This window comes from Musca autumnalis, unplaced genomic scaffold (assembly GCF_047663935.1).
Source record: "Musca autumnalis isolate F117 unplaced genomic scaffold, ASM4766393v1 scaffold_1, whole genome shotgun sequence".
Lineage (NCBI taxonomy): Eukaryota > Metazoa > Arthropoda > Insecta > Diptera > Muscidae > Musca > Musca autumnalis.
The window spans coordinates 332,828,979-332,847,782 of record NW_027411644.1 but is presented as its reverse complement, the minus strand read 5'-3'; the positions used below and the strand labels follow the sequence as shown (position 1 = coordinate 332,847,782).

Sequence of the window (18,804 nt, the reverse complement as noted above, 5' to 3'; positions counted from 1 at the left end):
TTGGCTGTTCGACCTGGTAATAATGCCGTATGTTTTTGGCTTAGCACCCGTAGCAGGCTGCATGATGTCCCACAAATCAACAAAAGTTACAAAAAAAATGTCCTTGTACTACTCAGTCCAACAAGAAATTTCAATAAAAAGCTCAAAATCCAAAAATGTCTTCTCTAATGACCGACAGGTTTTCAAAAAGGTAGGTATGATACCATAAATTCAACAAACAAAACCAAAGATATATAGATGAAACAGTCAATCACGGTTACTGCCTTAAGGTTCCGAAAAGTCCAATATAGAAAATCTCATACGCAACAAAACTCAAAATGAAAATTTAAATGGTTCCAACAGGTCAGGTATTTCGAAACAAGATCGAACCAAAAAAACAATAAATCTTGCAAAGTTTCTCATAAGCAGAAAAAAAAAAACTCAAAAATCCTGAAAAACAGAATAAATTGAGACAGTAGATTATCTAGGCTGTGGTAGATCAGGGTTAAAATTTGTAAGTCCGGGTAAAATTAATTCGAATAATATTCGAATCAGAAAAAGAAAGGTCTTAGCTGGTGAAGGAAAAAAAAATATATATATATATATAGGACTTCGATAGGCTCTTCAGTCCTCTTCGCCTACCCCTATTGTTCTATGAGGTAAACTGTTCAAAACGTAGGAGTGATTGTTGCCGGTTAGAATTTCCTCAAAGAGTTTCTCGAGGTCTCTTCAGTGTATCTTTAGTTAAGCATAGAACGGCTTTCTAAAGATACACTGAGAAATCGACAACCAGACAACAACCAGTCCTACGGAAAATGCTCCAACTCAAGGTTGAGCGCTGCCGTCCGAAGGCTCTCCAGACTAACCGCCCCTACAACCTTAAGGTACTTCAGCTGACCTCGAGTCGAACTGAAGACCAGTCTTCGGAAACAGTTAGTCCAGTTCTGTGTACACCCTGTGTGTACGTGAAAACAAACAAAAATATATTGCTACTCAAAGCGTATATATTTTAAAAGTAAGAACTAGCAATCAGTAGTCTGAGCCTATCAAACCCCTCCTGCAGTCTTATAATCAAAAAGAGAAAAACAAATGTCTTGAGGGCGACGACCCTATGCCTCCCGCAATCGGAAATAGTTTGGTAACTACCACGGTAGAAAATTCCAGCAAAGTGAATAGTAAATTGCTACCACCTCTGAAAAATCTGACAAAAACTAATGCACCACAGATCCCAATTGAAATCTCGAAAAGTTTCACCAGGTTCCACGACGATGCTTCACATTCAATTCTCAAACCAAAAACAGAAAAAAACAAGTTTGCCAAAAGATCTTATCAGTGCAGGTGCCAGAAAAAAAAATGAAAACTAATATACCATGCCCTCCCAATGGATTTTCTACAAAATCCCCAATGAGCCTCATCAATGATGATGACTCCCAAAATTGTACTGGCTGAACCTCCCTCCTACATTACCTTTAATAAATCCTTCTTAGAGCATAACCATGTTTATAAATTTCCTTCTTCAAATATCCTTAAAGGAGTACATTTATTCATGGTTCAAAATAACAATATTCCTTATAATTAAACTTAGTTTTAAGTTAAATCTAAATGTTCAACAAAATTCAAATTCATAATCAGTGAACTATATTTAATTATGCTTTCAGAAGCGTACTGAAACATACACTTATTTATCAAATTCATATATATTTAAGGTTGTCAGTCCCAACTTATATTTGCCCAATTGTAGGCGAGATCAAAAAAAAAAAATATATAATTTAAATCCTGAATACCTATCGAGCTCAATAGTAAATTTCAGAAAAGGTTTAATTTTTCAAAGATATTTAACTAATTTCGATGGGATAGACATTTACAAACAAATTATAAATGCTTATACTGTGATAGAAATTCAATAATCAATAATTATCAGTCTATAATCAGTTGGGATAGGGTAACAATAATGGAATGTAGAATATTAGAAAATTGTATAATCAGCGCAGAATAATCATATAGTTATGGTAAAGGGATCGGGGTAACAATAGGAGAAGGTAAATATAGAATGTAGTTAAGGTTATAGAAACCGGAAAAAAAATGAAAATGGACAAAAAATAAGGTTATGTATTTTAGGTTAACAGACTGTCTCCAGTATGTAGCAAAAATTTAACTCTCTGACCCAAAACCGTGGTTCCGATATCATTACAGGTTCAATATGAATTTTCGTTATTTTTTTTTTTTAGAAAGGAGTTACTAAAAATTATAGAAATATGGCTGGCAATCTGAATCGGACTGAAAGGAATTCTGTATAAAAGCTCATTAAATCATGCGAATTTAATTTTGAAATTTCAGAACGATTCGATATTAGATGGTTGATTCCACTATTATAGGAGTAATTGAATATTAAATCACATTGATTTGAATGCAAATCGTAATCATAAATCGAATTAAAGTTCTATAGAAAATCACCATTCACTTCGGATTTGATGTCTGGTATTATCAATCGCAAATTTTAATTTGATTCTAGGATCTATAAATCCAATATAATTTCACTTAATGTCTCAGGAACACAAATTATAAATCAAATTGTATTGATAATCAAAATCGCCGAAAAGTTTTATAATATCAAAATACAGCATCAAGATCCATTCAAACTGCCTTTAATCGATTTATGATAATTCGATTTATAATCAGAAATATCATGATGGTCAGCCAAATTCACATAAATTTCAAAATTTAAAATCCCCAAAAATCTGATTGGGAAATGCTGCACATTACTGACATGACAACCATTCATATTGGTATGTAACACCAAAAAATGTACAGTCAGAACGCATAGGTATTAAACATATGGGTATATTAACGGTTAATAGACTTGGAGACAGACCGTTACACTAAAATGCATGTGTATGTATACTTGAGCACACATACATATGCATGCTATTAGGTACAGTCTCAAGAAATGCAAAAAAAAAAAATGAATATAGATAATCCTATAATTATCATAAAAAGAAATAAAATAATCCGGCTGACCGTCGGTATGAGAAAGAAAAACCTAGATCTTGAACTTTCCGATCTGTGATTGGAAGGTCCAAGATGCTAGAAATATGCTACATAAACACTAATGTTAACAGGCTGGCACTTCACAATGTTTGTACTCACGAGCATCCGGCTAATAGTACTTATCTGGGAGATTTCCAATAGCTGCATAAAGTACAGGGTGGTTTCTAGTTGGCTCGAGTCACTATTTGTGGCTTTTATGAATTCTGCCTTAAGGTTTCTTGAGGAACTAATCTGGTTATGGTGTGGAACTGCAGGGCAAAAATGTCTTGATTCATTTAAAAGGTCATAGAAAAGTTTTCAGCGCTTTCCATGGCAATAATGATGTAGTGAATTGATGTTGTTTCTAAGCAGGGTCATGTAATGGTGATCCTGGGACTGTCGTCTTCACAGTGGAACACATGAACAAAAGCTTGGATACCATGGACAGTCGGGCACAAAAGGATTGACATCAAACGGCAGAAAATGGGAAAAAAGCACTGTTTATGTGGCTGCCAATAATTTCATTATTTGCAGGTTATAATTTGCAACAGGAAATTTCGAGGTCTTTGGGTGGCTGGCGATTACGTATTGTGGTAGGATGTTATTAACCAAATGCCACCAAAATTCCTTACAAAAACTTATGTCGGTTATGTGTGGAAAACGCCTGATTGTTTGGTGAGGTTATGGCTGGTGGTGTCTCGGCATTGCATGCTGAGCAACACGAGGTGCATCAGGCATATCTACCATCAAAGGAAATTCTAGAAAAATGAAGAGAAATTCATTTTTATATAGGTGTTGTTTTTTTCCTTCCAGACTTGTGCATCTGGTTAACACTCACCTTTAAGAAGCGCCACACAATTAGAATGCAACACGTTTCCTATTGGAAACGTTTTCACCAAGCCACAACTTTAATTTTATTTAATTTTAAAAATGGCGTCACAAAAAAAACTATCTTTGCCAATTTAATTTTTCTTTCCTTTGTCTAACCGGCTGCTGTTCGTTTTTGCAAATGATCGCTTGTTAGGTTGGGGTAGGTCGAGAAATGTCGACTTTCGTGTTTTGCATGCAATGTTGCCACATTGTCATGCGAATATGGGTAAGGCGGAATAACGTTAACTGAGTGATAACCTTGCGCACAGTCAAAGCGTTCTATATGCGGCGACTCGCGCCTTGAAAACTTATAGCTAGTTTACATTTACGTAATCCACTCGCTTTCAACTGTCAATTCGTAAATGTAAACCAACTATTAGGGTAGGTTAACATAACATATTAGCGTATAACTCTGTTATCTGACCACGTACATTAACATAATTGGCATCAGTGGCAAGATGAAGAAATCTTCTTCCAAATTTGTCTTACTTTGGCGGTACGTGCCTTCCGGGAAGAGCGCTTTAAGATCTATATTAAAATTTTTTACCAATTTTCAGACAAAAATTTTGATTTTTTTAATCCGCCAAATTGGTTGGATTTTATGTTGTTTTGGAGATTGTTTTGTTTCCCCAAGCCTATTTTTGCATCATAAGATAATCGGGACTTTTGTTCATGTCATTTTGCATTAACAGCATAAAACAATTCTTACCGTATACCCCCTTCAGAGGGGAAAGGGGGGGGAGAATGTTACGCTCGTGGTTTCTTAAAACACTCTTCGCAGAAGTACAAAGCTGTAACCGGCGCTTTTGGCTTGATTTTTACACTCTAAATATTTTTGGCCACTTTCTCCATACAAGTGGATCCACTGTGCGATGAGCTTGATTTTAGTGATACTGGTGATCCTGATGAAGCTTTTTTCCTTTAGGTGTGTTAATGAAAATGAAATAATAGAAGCATTTAATAAGGTTAAGTTTAATTCAATTGGCTTTGATAATATCTCCATTAAATTTTTGAAAATAATATATCCCTATATTTCTGGAATGATACTTCATCGGTTCAATTACATCTTAATTTCCCTTCCAGTTGGAAAGTAGCAAGATTCGTGCCCATTCCGAAATCTAGCAGTGTGTCGTGTCTGGAGTATATCCCACCTATATCAATAACGCCTGCATTGTCGAAGGTGATTAGAGCCTATAATTAAGAGTAAAATGCTCATTTCGGTTGATAATACAATTTCCGATTCTCAATATGCTTTTAGGCGGGGTCACAATACCACTACTCTTCTGGTAAAAACCTAACTGATAGAATTAGAGCTTGTGAAAATGATAACAAAATGAGCGTTCGCTGTGTTGCAACATGATAATTCGGAAACTGAAACAATACTATAATTTTTCTGTGTTAACTTGTAGGCTGATCTTATCATAACTATCTGGTAGAAAACAATTTGTGGATTTAAAAGGCAAAACTTCTAACATGCTCTCACATCAGACATTTCGCAAGGGTCAGTTTGGGACCCCTTTTGTTTTTGCTCTATATGAATGAACTCCCTAAGATCCTTGATTCTAACTTATGTAAGCCATTTTTATTTGCGGACGATATTCTACTTTTGTTAAGTACTGACAGTTGTTTCTTTGATGTTCTGGAGTCTAATGTAAATTATTATCTTGATAAGGTCTAGAAAAAATCTGTTTGCGTAAATCCGGTTAAATCTAAGGCTATCTTGTTTGGTTCTATGGAAATAAATGTACCTAATTTTACAGTTGAGATAAGTAATTCCCGAGTGGAGGTTATGTACTTTATAAGCGCTTAAGTTTCATGCAAAATTTTCAATCAGTACATGGTACACTACACTACCTATCTTGTTTGGTTCTATGGAAATAAATGTACCTAATTTTACAGTTGAGATAAGTAATTCCCGAGTGGAGGTTATGTACTTTATAAGCGCTTAAGTTTCATGCAAAATTTTCAATCAGTACATGGTACACTACGTAGGCCTTACTCCCTAAACATTTTCTTGCCACTACCTATAAAAGTAGAATAGCGAATGCACTGATAATGCTCCAAATATTATACGGCTTGGAGGCAGTTTCAGGCACAATAGCAAATATTATGGCAAAAGTAGAGAAAATCGTCAACACTGTGGTTCGCTTTGTTTTTGGAATTAGAAGACGAGATCACATTTCGGAATTTGTTTCTAAATTCTTGGGCTGTTCTTTTAAGAACTTTGTTAGATATAGTAATTTGGCTTTATTTTATAATGTTATCAAGATAGGCATCTCCTCATCTCTGATGTTCATGGTGAACACTGAAATCGGATGCGGACAAAAATTGTATGCACTTTGCGCAAATTAGCGATATTTTATAGGGTTTTGAATGCTAAGATGCAGCCGATGCTACATTAAATTTCGAAAAATATATACAACTTGAAAGATATGGTCTTGCTGTACATGAAAATCACATGCGAACAAAATGATTTTGAGAATTACGCGATTTACATGTATTTCAAAATGCATATAAATTAAAATGGGTTATTTGACCTCTATTTCCATTTCAGAGGCCTTGAGATATATCCTCCGCAACCCAATTATCTTCTTCAACGGGAAAGCTTTAAAATGAATGTCTAAAGCAAAATTCGTCTATTTTATTGGAAGATTTAACCAAAACGGAGGAAGTATTCCTACAGATTTTTCAATATTTTCTACTACATAATGCATGTGAAAAAATATTTTTTAAAACAAAACAAGTAAAAAAGCATTAAGTTCGGCCGGGCCGAACTTTTCATACCCTCCACCATAAAATATTCATTCCTGTCCCCAACTTTAAGTGAGTACGTTAAAATGTCAGATAATGTACATAAAATGCTTCATTCGGGAGGCCCTTTTTTATGGTGCCTATATCTAACTGTTGACAATTTTTGGTGGGCTAGAAATTGGGAGGTACTGCTATATAGGGGTTATAATAAAACATGGGCCTATGTTGACAGTTTTTGATGGGAGCCTTTAATTTCAAATAACTCCTAATTCGGTTAAAAAATTTAGCTAGAATCCTCAAAATATCGAAAATCGGTACATAACGTGGGAACTTCAAATGTCATTAACATCTAGTTCGGAGGTATCTGGGCTATACGAAAAAATGAACTTAAATGAACAATTTTTGTTGCAGAATTTTTGTTGACTTTTAAATTTCAAATTACAGAAAGTTCGTCCAAAAAATAAAGGTAAGGTACGGAAAATCGGGAGGTTTGTTTTGGGGCTATACAAAAACATGGACATACGTTCGGTTAAACATTTTAAGTAAAATCCTCAAAGTACCGAAAATCGGGAAGTATCGTTAAATTGGGGCTATGTTAAAAATTGTTGATGCAGATGTGTGGTGACCACTACAACCTTCAAATGTCAAATTACAGTTAGTTCTGTTAAAAATTGTAGCTAAAATTGCCAAATTACTGTAAATTGGGAGGTACCGTTACATGGGAGCTATATCCGAACATGGACCTATGTTGACAATTTTTGATGGAGAGGTGTTGCGACCACTAAGAACTTCAAATGTCAAATTACTGCTAGTTCGGTTTAATATTGTAGCTAAAATCATCAAATTACTGAAAATCGGGAGGTACCGTTATATGGGGGCTTTCTTGACAACTTTTGGTGGAGAGGTGTGGTGACCACTAAGAATTTCAAATGTCAAATGTTCAAATTACAGATAATTCGGTTAAAACTTGTTGGTAAAATTCTCAAAATACCTGAAATCGGGCGGTAACGTTATATGGGGGCTATTCCAAAACATGGACCTATGTCCACTAGTTATATAAGTTTATTGACATTTAAGAACCCTAAATGTCAATTGATAGCTAAATCGGTCTGAAAATGTAGATAAAAATTATAGCTATATCGGTCTTAAAATGTAGCTAAAAACGTCAAAATACCGTAAATCGGGGGGTACCGTTATATGGGGGCTATACCAAAACGTGGACCTATGTCCACAACTTTTGTTATATAAGTTTATTGACATTTAAGAACCCTAAATGTCAAATTATAGCTACATCGGTTTGAAAATGTAGCTAAAAACGTCAAAATACCGTAAATCGGGGGTTACCGTTATATGTGGGCTATACCAAAACGTGGACCTATGTCCACAAGTTCTGTTAAATAAGTTTAATGACACTTAAGAACCCTAAATGTCAAAATATAGCTAAGTCGGTCTGAAAATGTAGCTAAAACCGTCAAAATATCGTAAATCGGGGGTTACCGTTATATGGGGGCTATACCAAAACGTGGACCTATGTCCACAACTTTTGTTATATAAGTTTATTGACATTTAAGAACCCTAAATGTCAAATTATAGCTACATCGGTTTGAAAATGTAGCTAAAAACGTCAAAATACCGTAAATCGGGGGTTACCGTTATATGGGGGCTATACCAAAACGTGGACCTATGTCCACAAGTTTTGTTAAATAAGTTTAATGACACTTAAGAACCCTAAATGTCAAAATATAGCTAAGTCGGTCTGAAAATGTAGCTAAAACCGTCAAAATATCGTAAATCGGGGGGTACCGTTATATGGGGGCTATACCAAAACGTGGACCTATGTCCACAACTTTTGTTATATAAGTTTATTGACATTTAAGAACCCCAAATGCCAAATTATAGCTACATCGGTCTGAAAATGTAGCTAAAAACGTCAAAATACCGCAAATCGGGGGGTATCGTTATATGGGGGCTATACCAAAACGTGGACCTATGTCCACAACTTCTAATATATAAGTTTATTAACACTTAAGAACCCTAAACGTCAAATTATAGCTACATCGGTCTGATAATGTAGCTAAACACGTCAAAATACCGTATATGGGGGGTACCGTTATATGGGGGCTATACCAAAACGTGGACCTATGTCCACAAGTTTTGTTATATATATTTATTGACACTTAAGAACCCTAAATGTCAAATTATAGCCAAATCGGTCTGAAAATGTAGCTAAAACCGTCAAAATACCGTAAATCGGGGGGTACCGTTATATGGGGGCTATACCAAAACATGGACCTATGTCCACAACTTTTGTTATATAAGTTTATTGACATTGAAGAACCCTAAGTGTCAAATTATAGCTACGTTGGTCTGAAAATGTAGCTAAAAACGTCAAAATACCGCAAATCGGGGGGTACCGTTATATGGGGGCTATACCAAAACGTGGACCTATGTCCACAACTTCTGATATATAAGTTTATCAACACTTAAGAACCCTAAATGTCAAATTATAGCTACATCGGACTGATAATGTAGCTAAAAACGTCAAAATACCGTATATCGGAGGGTACCGTTATATGGGGGCTATACCAAAACGTGGACCTATGTCCACAAGTTTTGTTATATATTTTTATTGACACTTAAGAACCCTAAATGTCAAATTATAGCCAAATCGGTCTGAAAATGTAGCTAAAAACGTCAAAATACCGTAAATCGGGGGGTACCGTTATATGGGGGCTATACCAAAACGTGGGCCGATATAGCCCATCATCGAACTTGACCTGCCTGCAAACAAAAGACGCATTTTCCCAAAATTTCACCGTCCTATCTCCATTTTTGTGGATGCTAGAGTGATTACCACAGACGGACGGACGGACGGACGTGCTCAGATCGACTTAGAATTTTACCCTGATCAAGAATATATATACTTTATAGGGTCGCAAATGAGTATTTCAATGCGTTACAAACGGAAAAACAAACTTAATATACCCTCCATACTATGGTGGAGGGTATAAAAATATTTTGTTTTGACCAAAATACAGTTATAGTACGGTTACACTAGAGTCTTTTGCCGGGTTAACCCTCTTCATGAGGATTTATTTGACGTTTGCGCTATGGAATTGGCATTTGAAATCCAAACCCACTGGGTTAATCCGGTATAGTGTAACCGGGGTATTAGTCAACTTAATTATTGCAAAAACAAAATTATTACAAACTTTCAAATAAAACTCCATTTTATTGGTATAAATAAATATCATTTTTAATATTTCTGTTAACACCCAGCAAAAAAGTTTGGAAGTAGTGCAATGCAGAGTTATGATTTCAATACATCTTTCGATGCAGTCCACACGGAGTTATGAAAAATGTACTCAGTTCGATACATTTTAGAAGCACTCGCTTATAGATCCCTGGCCAAGCAAGCCAATTTTTTGATCCCTACAGTCGCATTTTTTTTTCGGAACACAAGAAAGAGTGTCTAAAATTATAAGAATTTGTTAAAAAAAAATAAAGAAATACAAACTAAAGATACGAACATTGCTGTAATTCACGAGACGCAAATTATTTTTGAAGTGGAGTTAGAGTTTTTTGGAAATCTGAACTGGAGTTGGAGGAAAAATGAAAAACCATTTGGATGATGAAGCAATATCAGTTGCGGTGTCTCAAAAAGCAGAGCAGAGGAAGTAAACTCAGTTATGATAAAATTGAATGGAGAGTTTTTATAATTTGTATTAGTGTAATAAAGTATTGGAATAGATCAAATGTAGCATATTTTTCGAAATCCGTTTACCTGAGTTTCTCTTTTTCTGAATATACCGCCTATGTTACACACAGAACAATTAATTTATGATCAAAAATTATGGATTTACATGTCCACATACCATAAAAATCCTTAATTGAAAAAATTTACGACCGATTTCCGCATTTTTTGGCGGGATGTTGTCATTAACAGGTAAATCAACAGATATGTACAAAAAAACCCAACATTTGGTCTGTTCCAGTACTGCACATTTCTACACATTGTTACTATTTTTTTCGATAACATAAAGGGAAAATCGGTTATCGGAGTAAAAACGTGCAGAAATGTGTAGTACGGGAACAGATCAATTATTGAAAGAATGTCTTGTAGTAATTCCTAATTAAAAATCTAAATGTTTAACAATTCATAGTTTGCAATAATATAGTTGACTAATTGTATGTGCTTATTTTGGCTGTAACATCGAAACTATAATGTATGATTTTAGTCTCATTTTATTAGCCGTGAAGTTTTGATCCACAACAAATATTTATGTAATTTTATGTCTGGTAAAGGAACCTTTATTTTGAAAAAAAGTTGACTTATGCTTGGTTTACTTTTTACGAAATCCACTCGGTTTCAACTGTCAATTCCATTGCTTAAACGTCAAATGAAATCGAATGGATTTCAGATGAGTTTTCATTTGACGTATACGCAAAGGAATTGACAGTTGAAATCGAGTGGATTTCGTAAATGTAAACCAAGCATTATATTCAATAATTTATCAATTTTCTGTACATTCCGCGAATTCTGAGTAAAATTTTACATGCATTATGCAATCTATTCGCAGGAGTGACTTCGAGAGAACTTTTTAGTAACCGGGTTAACCCGACAAAAAACTGTAGTGTAACCATACTATTAAATATAATATACTAATCAGGATTTTTGTATTACTCAGGATGGCTTTGTATTACACTATGGATATATAAATAAAAAACAAAATATATAAAATAAATAGTCTGTTCCAGTACTGCAAGAATCTACTAATTTATACTATTTTTTCCGATAACATAAAGGAAAAAAATTTTATCGTAGTAAAAAATAGTAGCTTCCTGCAGGTTCTGGAACATAGCAAAAATCAATATTTTTGTGTGTTCTTTAAAACATATGTATGTAAGCTACATCTACATCTGAACCGATTTGATCTGAATTCAATCGAAATCGTCATTAGCGAAAATTTAGGATATATTTTATAAAATATAATCGTGATATGGTATACGGATACTGTCCCTTTTGAGCAACTTTAACAAAATGTGGAATTAAAATAAATACAGTCAACCAAAAAAGTCTACATACACCCTATAAATCTCGAGTTTTAAGGGTAAGGAAACATTTTTATGAAAATCCAAGTACATAGTTCTATTTTATATCCCTAATAAACATTATTACATACAACAAAAATATATTCAATCATATGAATAACGGTAAATTCTATAAAAATTAAAAAAATTAATAGGGAAAAAGTGTACATACACCCAATGAAATATTAAGATTACCTTAAAATTTATGGAATAAGCAATACAAATTTAGCATTTTATTGCTTTATCGAATGCCTCTGGTTGTCTATGATATATTTTAGACAAAATAGGAACATATTTGTGGATTAATTGCCTTTATTTAATGTCAGACTTCGCGTATAGCTCGTTAAGGCGGACCCTTGCTATTTGGGATATGAGATAGAACTATGTACTTGGATTTTCATAAAAATGCTTCCTTACCCTTAAAACCCGAGATTTAAGGGTGTATGTAGACTTTTTTGGTTGACTGTATGTATATTAAACCTGAAACGACTTGTACCACATTAGGCATACTTTGTTCTCAGCTAATTTTGATGCATTCATATTTTGCCTTCTATTGAATGTACACAACGTTTTTGGTGCAAGATTTACCTAAACTCAGATGCTAATATACAGTGGTGGCCAATACATTTGCAACAAAATTGCACGTTTTAGAACATTTTTTATAAAATATTTTTTTGAAAGCAAAATTGAATATTTTTGCAATTATTTATAGTTCAGTGCTTCAAGTATAAGAAAATAAAGAGTTTTGACACGATATTCAACAAAAGTTATGAAAAAATATGAAAATACATAAAACGCCTTAAAATTTAATGGTTAAAACATATGCAATTGAACCAAATCGGATGCAAAAATCTTCAATATTTTGTAAAATAACATTTTCTATATGATTCAAATTATTTATAAGTTTAAAAGTGAGTAAAATTTTAAATATGGTCTCAATATAAATATAAAAAAGACAAAATACATGGTGATCAGTAGAAAAGATAATAACATTTTTGATACAACACTAAAAATAAAGAACGAGACAATTGAGCGTGTAAAAACATTTACCCCATGTTTTTGTAAAAGTTTTTATTGTTCTCACACGAACTGTCAAAATTTGTAGATCGATTTACTCGCCTCAGCGCAAATGTGTAGCTCTGATTTTTAAAAGAGGAATTCTTAACTATTTATGGAACGCGTCCACGAAAAATTAGGTCCGTATGTCGTCTGGGGGCTGAGCTATGGATGCTTGAATTATTACGAATATAGACGAACGAACAAAAAATAGTTACAAAAACAGGGGGTTAAGCTCTGTTCCTTTACGTGCCTGAGGTTACCATTTCTTACCATTTTTAACCTGCAAAGTGTTCCTTTACTTTAAAAAGCATACAATTTATATGAGACCAGTTCACCACTTTTACCATTTTTTGCCACTGTTACCATTTTTAAAAGTAAAGGAACAGACCATTAAATACCTTGGTGTCCTAATAAACGACAAATGGAATAATTCAAATGAAATCAATCGTCGAGTGGAGATGGCTAGAGATACCTTTTTCAAATATAAAACCGTGCTAACAAATCATGACATAAGCTTAGCAACAAAGATAAGATTTGTGAAATGTTACATTTGGTCAGTGCTACTATATGCAGTCGAAACCTGGACTATTAAAAGTGCAGATGAGAAGAAACTCGAAGCTTTCGAAATATGGATATATCGACGAATTTTAAGAATACCATATACTGCACACATAACAAACCAGGAAGTTCTTCGAAGAATGAACCATGACAGACAACTCCTGCATACTGTTAAATCGCGAAAAATCTCATACTTAGGTCATCTAATGAGAAATGAAAAATACAAATTTATACAAAACATTATAAAAAGCAAAATAGAAGGAAACCGAAACAGAGGCAGGAGGGAGACATACTGGCTAAAAAACATTCAAGATTGGACGGGATACAGAGATGAAACCAACTTACTATATGCCGCTAAAAATCGAGAGCTTACATACACTTAGATAATATCTATATTTTGAAATACATTTTTGAATATGTAAACAATAATATTGTATGATCGCTTTACATCCGAATATCGGATACGCAAATAAAGAAGAAGAAGAAGAAAATTTTAAAACTGATATCAGTCATACGTACTTCATCGAGGGAGTGGCGGGTCTAGGGGAGGGGCATGAGCATGGGTGCACGAGTCAGAAACTTAGGAAATAATGGAAATTTCTCGACATTTAAGTTTTGGATTTTATAAAATTCAGAGCCCAGAGTGCATTTATATCGTTTATTAGCAAAAGTCAGAAGTCTGGGTCTCGAAAAACATATGAGTGTGGGGATCGGACCTGTATCAGCGTGAGTACTACTGATCTATTGACGTTATAACGGGCGATATCATTAGAAATTCTGGATTCTATAAATGCAAAAAGAGCACAGGCTTCCCAAGAAAAGAAAAGGTTTCAACACATTTACAAATACAAATGTGCATTTTAGGAGTTTTAATCAACTTTTGACATACATTTCCCCAATGTGCACTCGTGAAACGAAGCATAAAGCGCTCGGCACATACGATGCGTTGAGCGTCGCGCTACAACAACCACATGAAAAATGTGTAGGTGATGCCAAGTTTTTTTGAAAAACAACAACATGGCTGACGCATTAAAGTTAAACATATGGTCTGTTCCAGTACTGCACATTTCTACACATTTTTACTATTTTTTCGATAACATAAAGGAAAAATCGGTTATCGGAGTAAAAATGTGTAGAAATGTGCAGTACGGGAACAGACCAATAATTTAACTTTTTTGGGACAACGTGTGTCCCAACGTGTCACTAAACGGACCGTATGTGCCGAGGGCTTAACTGTTTTGGGACAACGCGTGTCCCAATGTGTCACTAAACGCGCTTAAGCCCTCGGCACACTTCGGTGGATTGCTAATTTTTCAATGTACCTCTTAGGTTATAACAGCTCAACTCGAAAGAGAATTAATTAAAATATAAGGTGATATAAAGCAAAACAAAAAAATAAAATTATCTTGTATTTTTATTTAATAAAAGTAGCTATGGTATAAGTAAAGAGGTAGAACCCTTGGAATAAAAGCAACAAGTGGCTTTATTTACAATGCATTTTTTGAGCATTTTATAAAAAACGATAAAAATGAATGAAGTGTTAAGCTGGGTACACATTGTCAGTTTTGAATGAAAGCTTTGTTGTTGCTTGCTAGTGTGGCCGTTCATTTTTGTCTGCAACCACAAAATGTTTCGTGGTTGCTGGACGGTTGGAGAGTTATCGATAACTGCGAAATATCGACATTCAAAACTGACAATGTGTACTGTACTTTAAGTTTTCTCCACATAATCGAGTTGTGAATATGATAAAATGACTGTTTCAATGCAAATCTGACGAATTTTTTCCATACAAATGGCCTAAAAACAATTTTAAAAATCATTGAATTCGATTGTTTTTAAAATTGTTTGGCATATTATTCAAACACCAAACACACATACACATTTTAGCTGTGTCTTTTTACGTGATAATTAGTAATAATTATTACTAATGTTGCAGATTTTGACAGTTGTGTAAAGGAAAAATTCTGAAAAAAATGTTTCAGCAACATGTTTCAGTATTTTGTTTTGAAGTTTTAGGAATACTGGAATGAAAACATTTAAATTGACATAAAGCTTTGGCTAACCTCTCTTATTAAACCATGTAAGTAGCAATTTGTACTTGTACAAAATCTGAACAAAAGCATAGAACATCACCCCATTTTTAAGCGGGGTACACACGATCAGTTTTGACTGCCGATTTTTCGGAATTATCGATAAATGTTAAACAGTCCAGCAACCACAAAATATTTTGTGGTTGCCTGATGACTAGAGCTGGCAAAAAATCGATGGCACTATCGATAATATCGATTATTTTTTTAAAAATACAATATCGACAGATAGTTTTGTCTATCGATATTATCGGATTAAAAACCCCTATGTCCCGTGCCACACTACAGTAATTTCACTCAAATTTCCATATGAAATTATGCGTCTCTAGATCGACGTCCATAGTAGAGTAAAATCATAAAATTGCTGTAGTGGAGAATTCGATTTAAGAACACCTAATTTCATGACATTATTTAATGAAATTCACGCTAGTGTGGACCGGGACTAACCTAAAATTCATTGAAATTAATAGAAATTCGCGGCTTTTCGGTTAGTAGTCACACGTACAAATTTTTGAAAAAGTAAAATTGTTTGTTTTTTTCTCCTTTTCGATTTCTGTGAACTATTTGTGCAAAATGACAACAAAAGCGTAGACATACGCTACGATAAAATTGGTCTGTTCCAGAACTGCAAGAATCTACTAATTTTTACTATTTCTTCCGATAACATAAAGGAAAAAATGCTATCGTAGTAAAAAATAGTAGCTTCTTGCAGGTTCTGGAACAGGCATAAAGCTGGGTACACATTGTCAGTTTTGAATGACGATATTTCGCAATTATCGATAACTGTCAAACCGTCCAGCATAGAGCTGGCAAAAAATCGATGGCACTATCGATAATATCGATTATTACTTAAAAATTCAATATCGATAGATAGTTTTGTCTATCGATATTATCTGAATAAAAACCCCTAACCTGAAACCCAGTGAAATAAATAGAAATTTCGCTGCTTTTCGGTTATGTGTGTGTAAGAAAGTAAGTCCGTAGTCACACGTACACATTTTTCGGTAAAATAAAATGTATTTTTTTAAATTTTTTATAAAATTTAAGTAGTTTTTTATTCTCCTTTACATTTCTGTGAACTACTTTCAAGAAAATCATTGACATTTCCGCCAATTTATCTCCAAATTAATGGCGATGACAACTTAACGATAATATCGATAGCAATCGATATTTTAAAACATTATATCGAAAATATCTAATGTTGGGAATATCGATGGTTTGCCAGCTCTAGTCCAGCAACCACAAAATATTTTGTGGTTCTATGATGAATGACAAAAATTAACGGCCACACTAGCAAGCAACAACAAAAGGTGTGTTCGTTTACTCAATAATTTGTACAAATTTGTACAAGTCCAGTAACTTCTTGCAAACGACTAAGGTCTTTTGTATTGTACTGAAGAGTAAACGAACAGCATCCAGTAACAATTTGTAAAAATTTTGAGTAAACGAACACACCTAAAGCTGTCATTCAAAACTGACAATGTGTACCCAGCTTAAAGTTTTCCTTTATGTTACCCAATGATTACACATGCAAGTAACTTACAGACAGTTGTGTATACATATTATAGTCGAAACTTCAATTTTTTCGAACTGACACTTGCATGTGTAGACGTTCGGAAAAAAATTGAAGTTACTTTCAAAGCACTTACATTGATTACTGACAAGAAAATTTTGTCGGCAGTGAGGTTGTTAGTTGGTGTGGCAATGAATATGTGTGAGTGTATTTGTGTTTTTCGAACTGCCACTTGCATGTGTAAACGGGGGGTTATCGAAAAAATAGTAAAAATTAGTAGATTCTTGCAGTACTGGAACAAACCATATGTGAACACCCCTAATATACACAGCCGTCGCTATAACAATATTGTCTGACTTTGTTCTCTGATGACCTTGTTTTTTGCAAAGGTCATATCCAAGTTGATGGTAGGATTGACAAGTACATTATTCCTATCTCATATTTCAGTCAAAGGTGTTGGTTCTGCCTGTCGAAGATTTGTCACTGTAAAAATGGCTGGAAAATATAAGATTGTGATGGTCAGACATGGAGAGTCTGAGTGGAATTTGAAGAACCAATTCTGTGGATGGTTTGATTCAGATTTAAGTGAAAACGGTAAGAATTGAAATAGTTATGAAATAAATAAATGCCAATTTCAAAACTTCGAATAAAATCTTAATAAGGAAGTTCTAAAATGTTCTGTTGAAATATTTTTTATTAATACACACTAGTTTAATTTAAATGTTGCCTTTTTTGGCACCAGTTGTAAAATTATTTACAAATCTGGGTTGTAAGAAAAAGTAATTTTGGAGGACTTCCACCCCCATTATAGGTAAGAAGGAAGCCGAAGCAGCTGGAGAAGCTGTTAAAGCTGCCGGACTGAAATTCGATGTGGCCCACACATCGGTATTAAAGCGAGCACAAATTACTCTTAACACCATCCTCGAGAAAAGTGGTCAAAGCGGAATTCCCGTTTTTAAGACTTGGCGCCTCAACGAACGCCACTATGGTGGTCTGACTGGTCTAAATAAGGCTGAAACTGCTGCAAAGTACGGTGAGGAACAAGTTAAAATCTGGCGTCGTAGCTTCGATACTCCCCCACCACCAATGGAGCCTGGACACGCATACTATGATGCCATTGTCAACGATCCTCGCTATGCTAACGAACCCAAAAAGGAAGAATTCCCCATGTTCGAATCACTGAAACTAACTATTGAACGTACATTGCCTTACTGGAACGACGTCATTATTCCACAACTTAAGGAGGGAAAAACTGTCATGATTGCTGCTCACGGTAACAGCTTGCGTGGTATTGTTAAACATTTAGACAGTAAGTATGGTGTTTAAATATGTATTTCACTTATTTTAGTAACTACCATACATTTATAAATTATAGATATGTCTGAGGATGCTATTATGGGTCTCAACTTGCCTACAGGCATTCCATTTGTCTACGAACTTGATGAGAACTTTAAGCCCGTGGTATCCATGAAGTTCTTAGGAGACGAGGAAACAGTGAAGAAAGCCATTGAAGCCGTTGCAGCACAGGGAAAAGCTAAGTAAAGTAAGCATTTAGTTGGAACGCACTGAATAACTATACAGTGTTCGCCTAATGTAAGCACTATTGTATTTTTGTTTCATTCTTGAAATTTAGAAAAGAATTCGACGTACATGTCGTACTAAGTTGTACCTCAAAAAATGCGATTCCTTAATTGTCCATTATGTACTGAATAAGATAGTATTTATGTTGAAGCATAAATTAAATTGTCGAAGTTTCACCCCTTCAAATTAGCAGTTATTAGTTACGGAATCGCATTACATATATAGAGAAATTCACACTTATAGACGTATGCAGTTAAAATTATTGGAAAATAAAAAGAAAAAGAAAAT

General features: G+C 34.3%; 1 protein-coding gene and 1 long non-coding RNA gene across 2 annotated transcripts; one reads left to right on the top strand and one right to left on the bottom strand.

Moving 5' to 3' along the window:
- Positions 1-1,486: 1,486 nt before the first annotated feature.
- LOC141391544 (uncharacterized) lies at positions 1,487-4,045 on the bottom strand. The gene is made up of 2 exons (XR_012409675.1): positions 3,845-4,045; positions 1,487-3,764 (listed from the first exon to the last, which is right to left on the bottom strand). It is a non-coding gene; the product is annotated as an uncharacterized lncRNA (long non-coding RNA).
- Positions 4,046-17,234: 13,189 nt separating this feature from the next.
- On the top strand, positions 17,235-18,803 carry Pglym78 (phosphoglyceromutase 78). The gene is made up of 3 exons (XM_073963026.1): positions 17,235-17,529; positions 17,747-18,244; positions 18,311-18,803. Exons 1-3 carry the CDS (start codon positions 17,304-17,306, stop codon positions 18,475-18,477), a joined length of 891 nt encoding a protein of 296 aa, XP_073819127.1. The 5' UTR covers positions 17,235-17,303; the 3' UTR covers positions 18,478-18,803.
- Position 18,804: the final 1 nt, after the last annotated feature.

Excerpts from the sequence above, each read along its gene's own strand:
- Pglym78 (XM_073963026.1), top strand. The coding sequence starts at position 17,304 with ATGACCTTGTTTTTTGCAAAGGTCATATCCAAGTTGATGGTAGGATTG. Across the intron at positions 17,530-17,746 it reads TTCAGATTTAAGTGAAAACG|GTAAGAAGGAAGCCGAAGCA; the intron begins GTAAGAATTGAA and ends CCCCCATTATAG. Across the intron at positions 18,245-18,310 it reads TATTGTTAAACATTTAGACA|ATATGTCTGAGGATGCTATT; the intron begins GTAAGTATGGTG and ends TATAAATTATAG.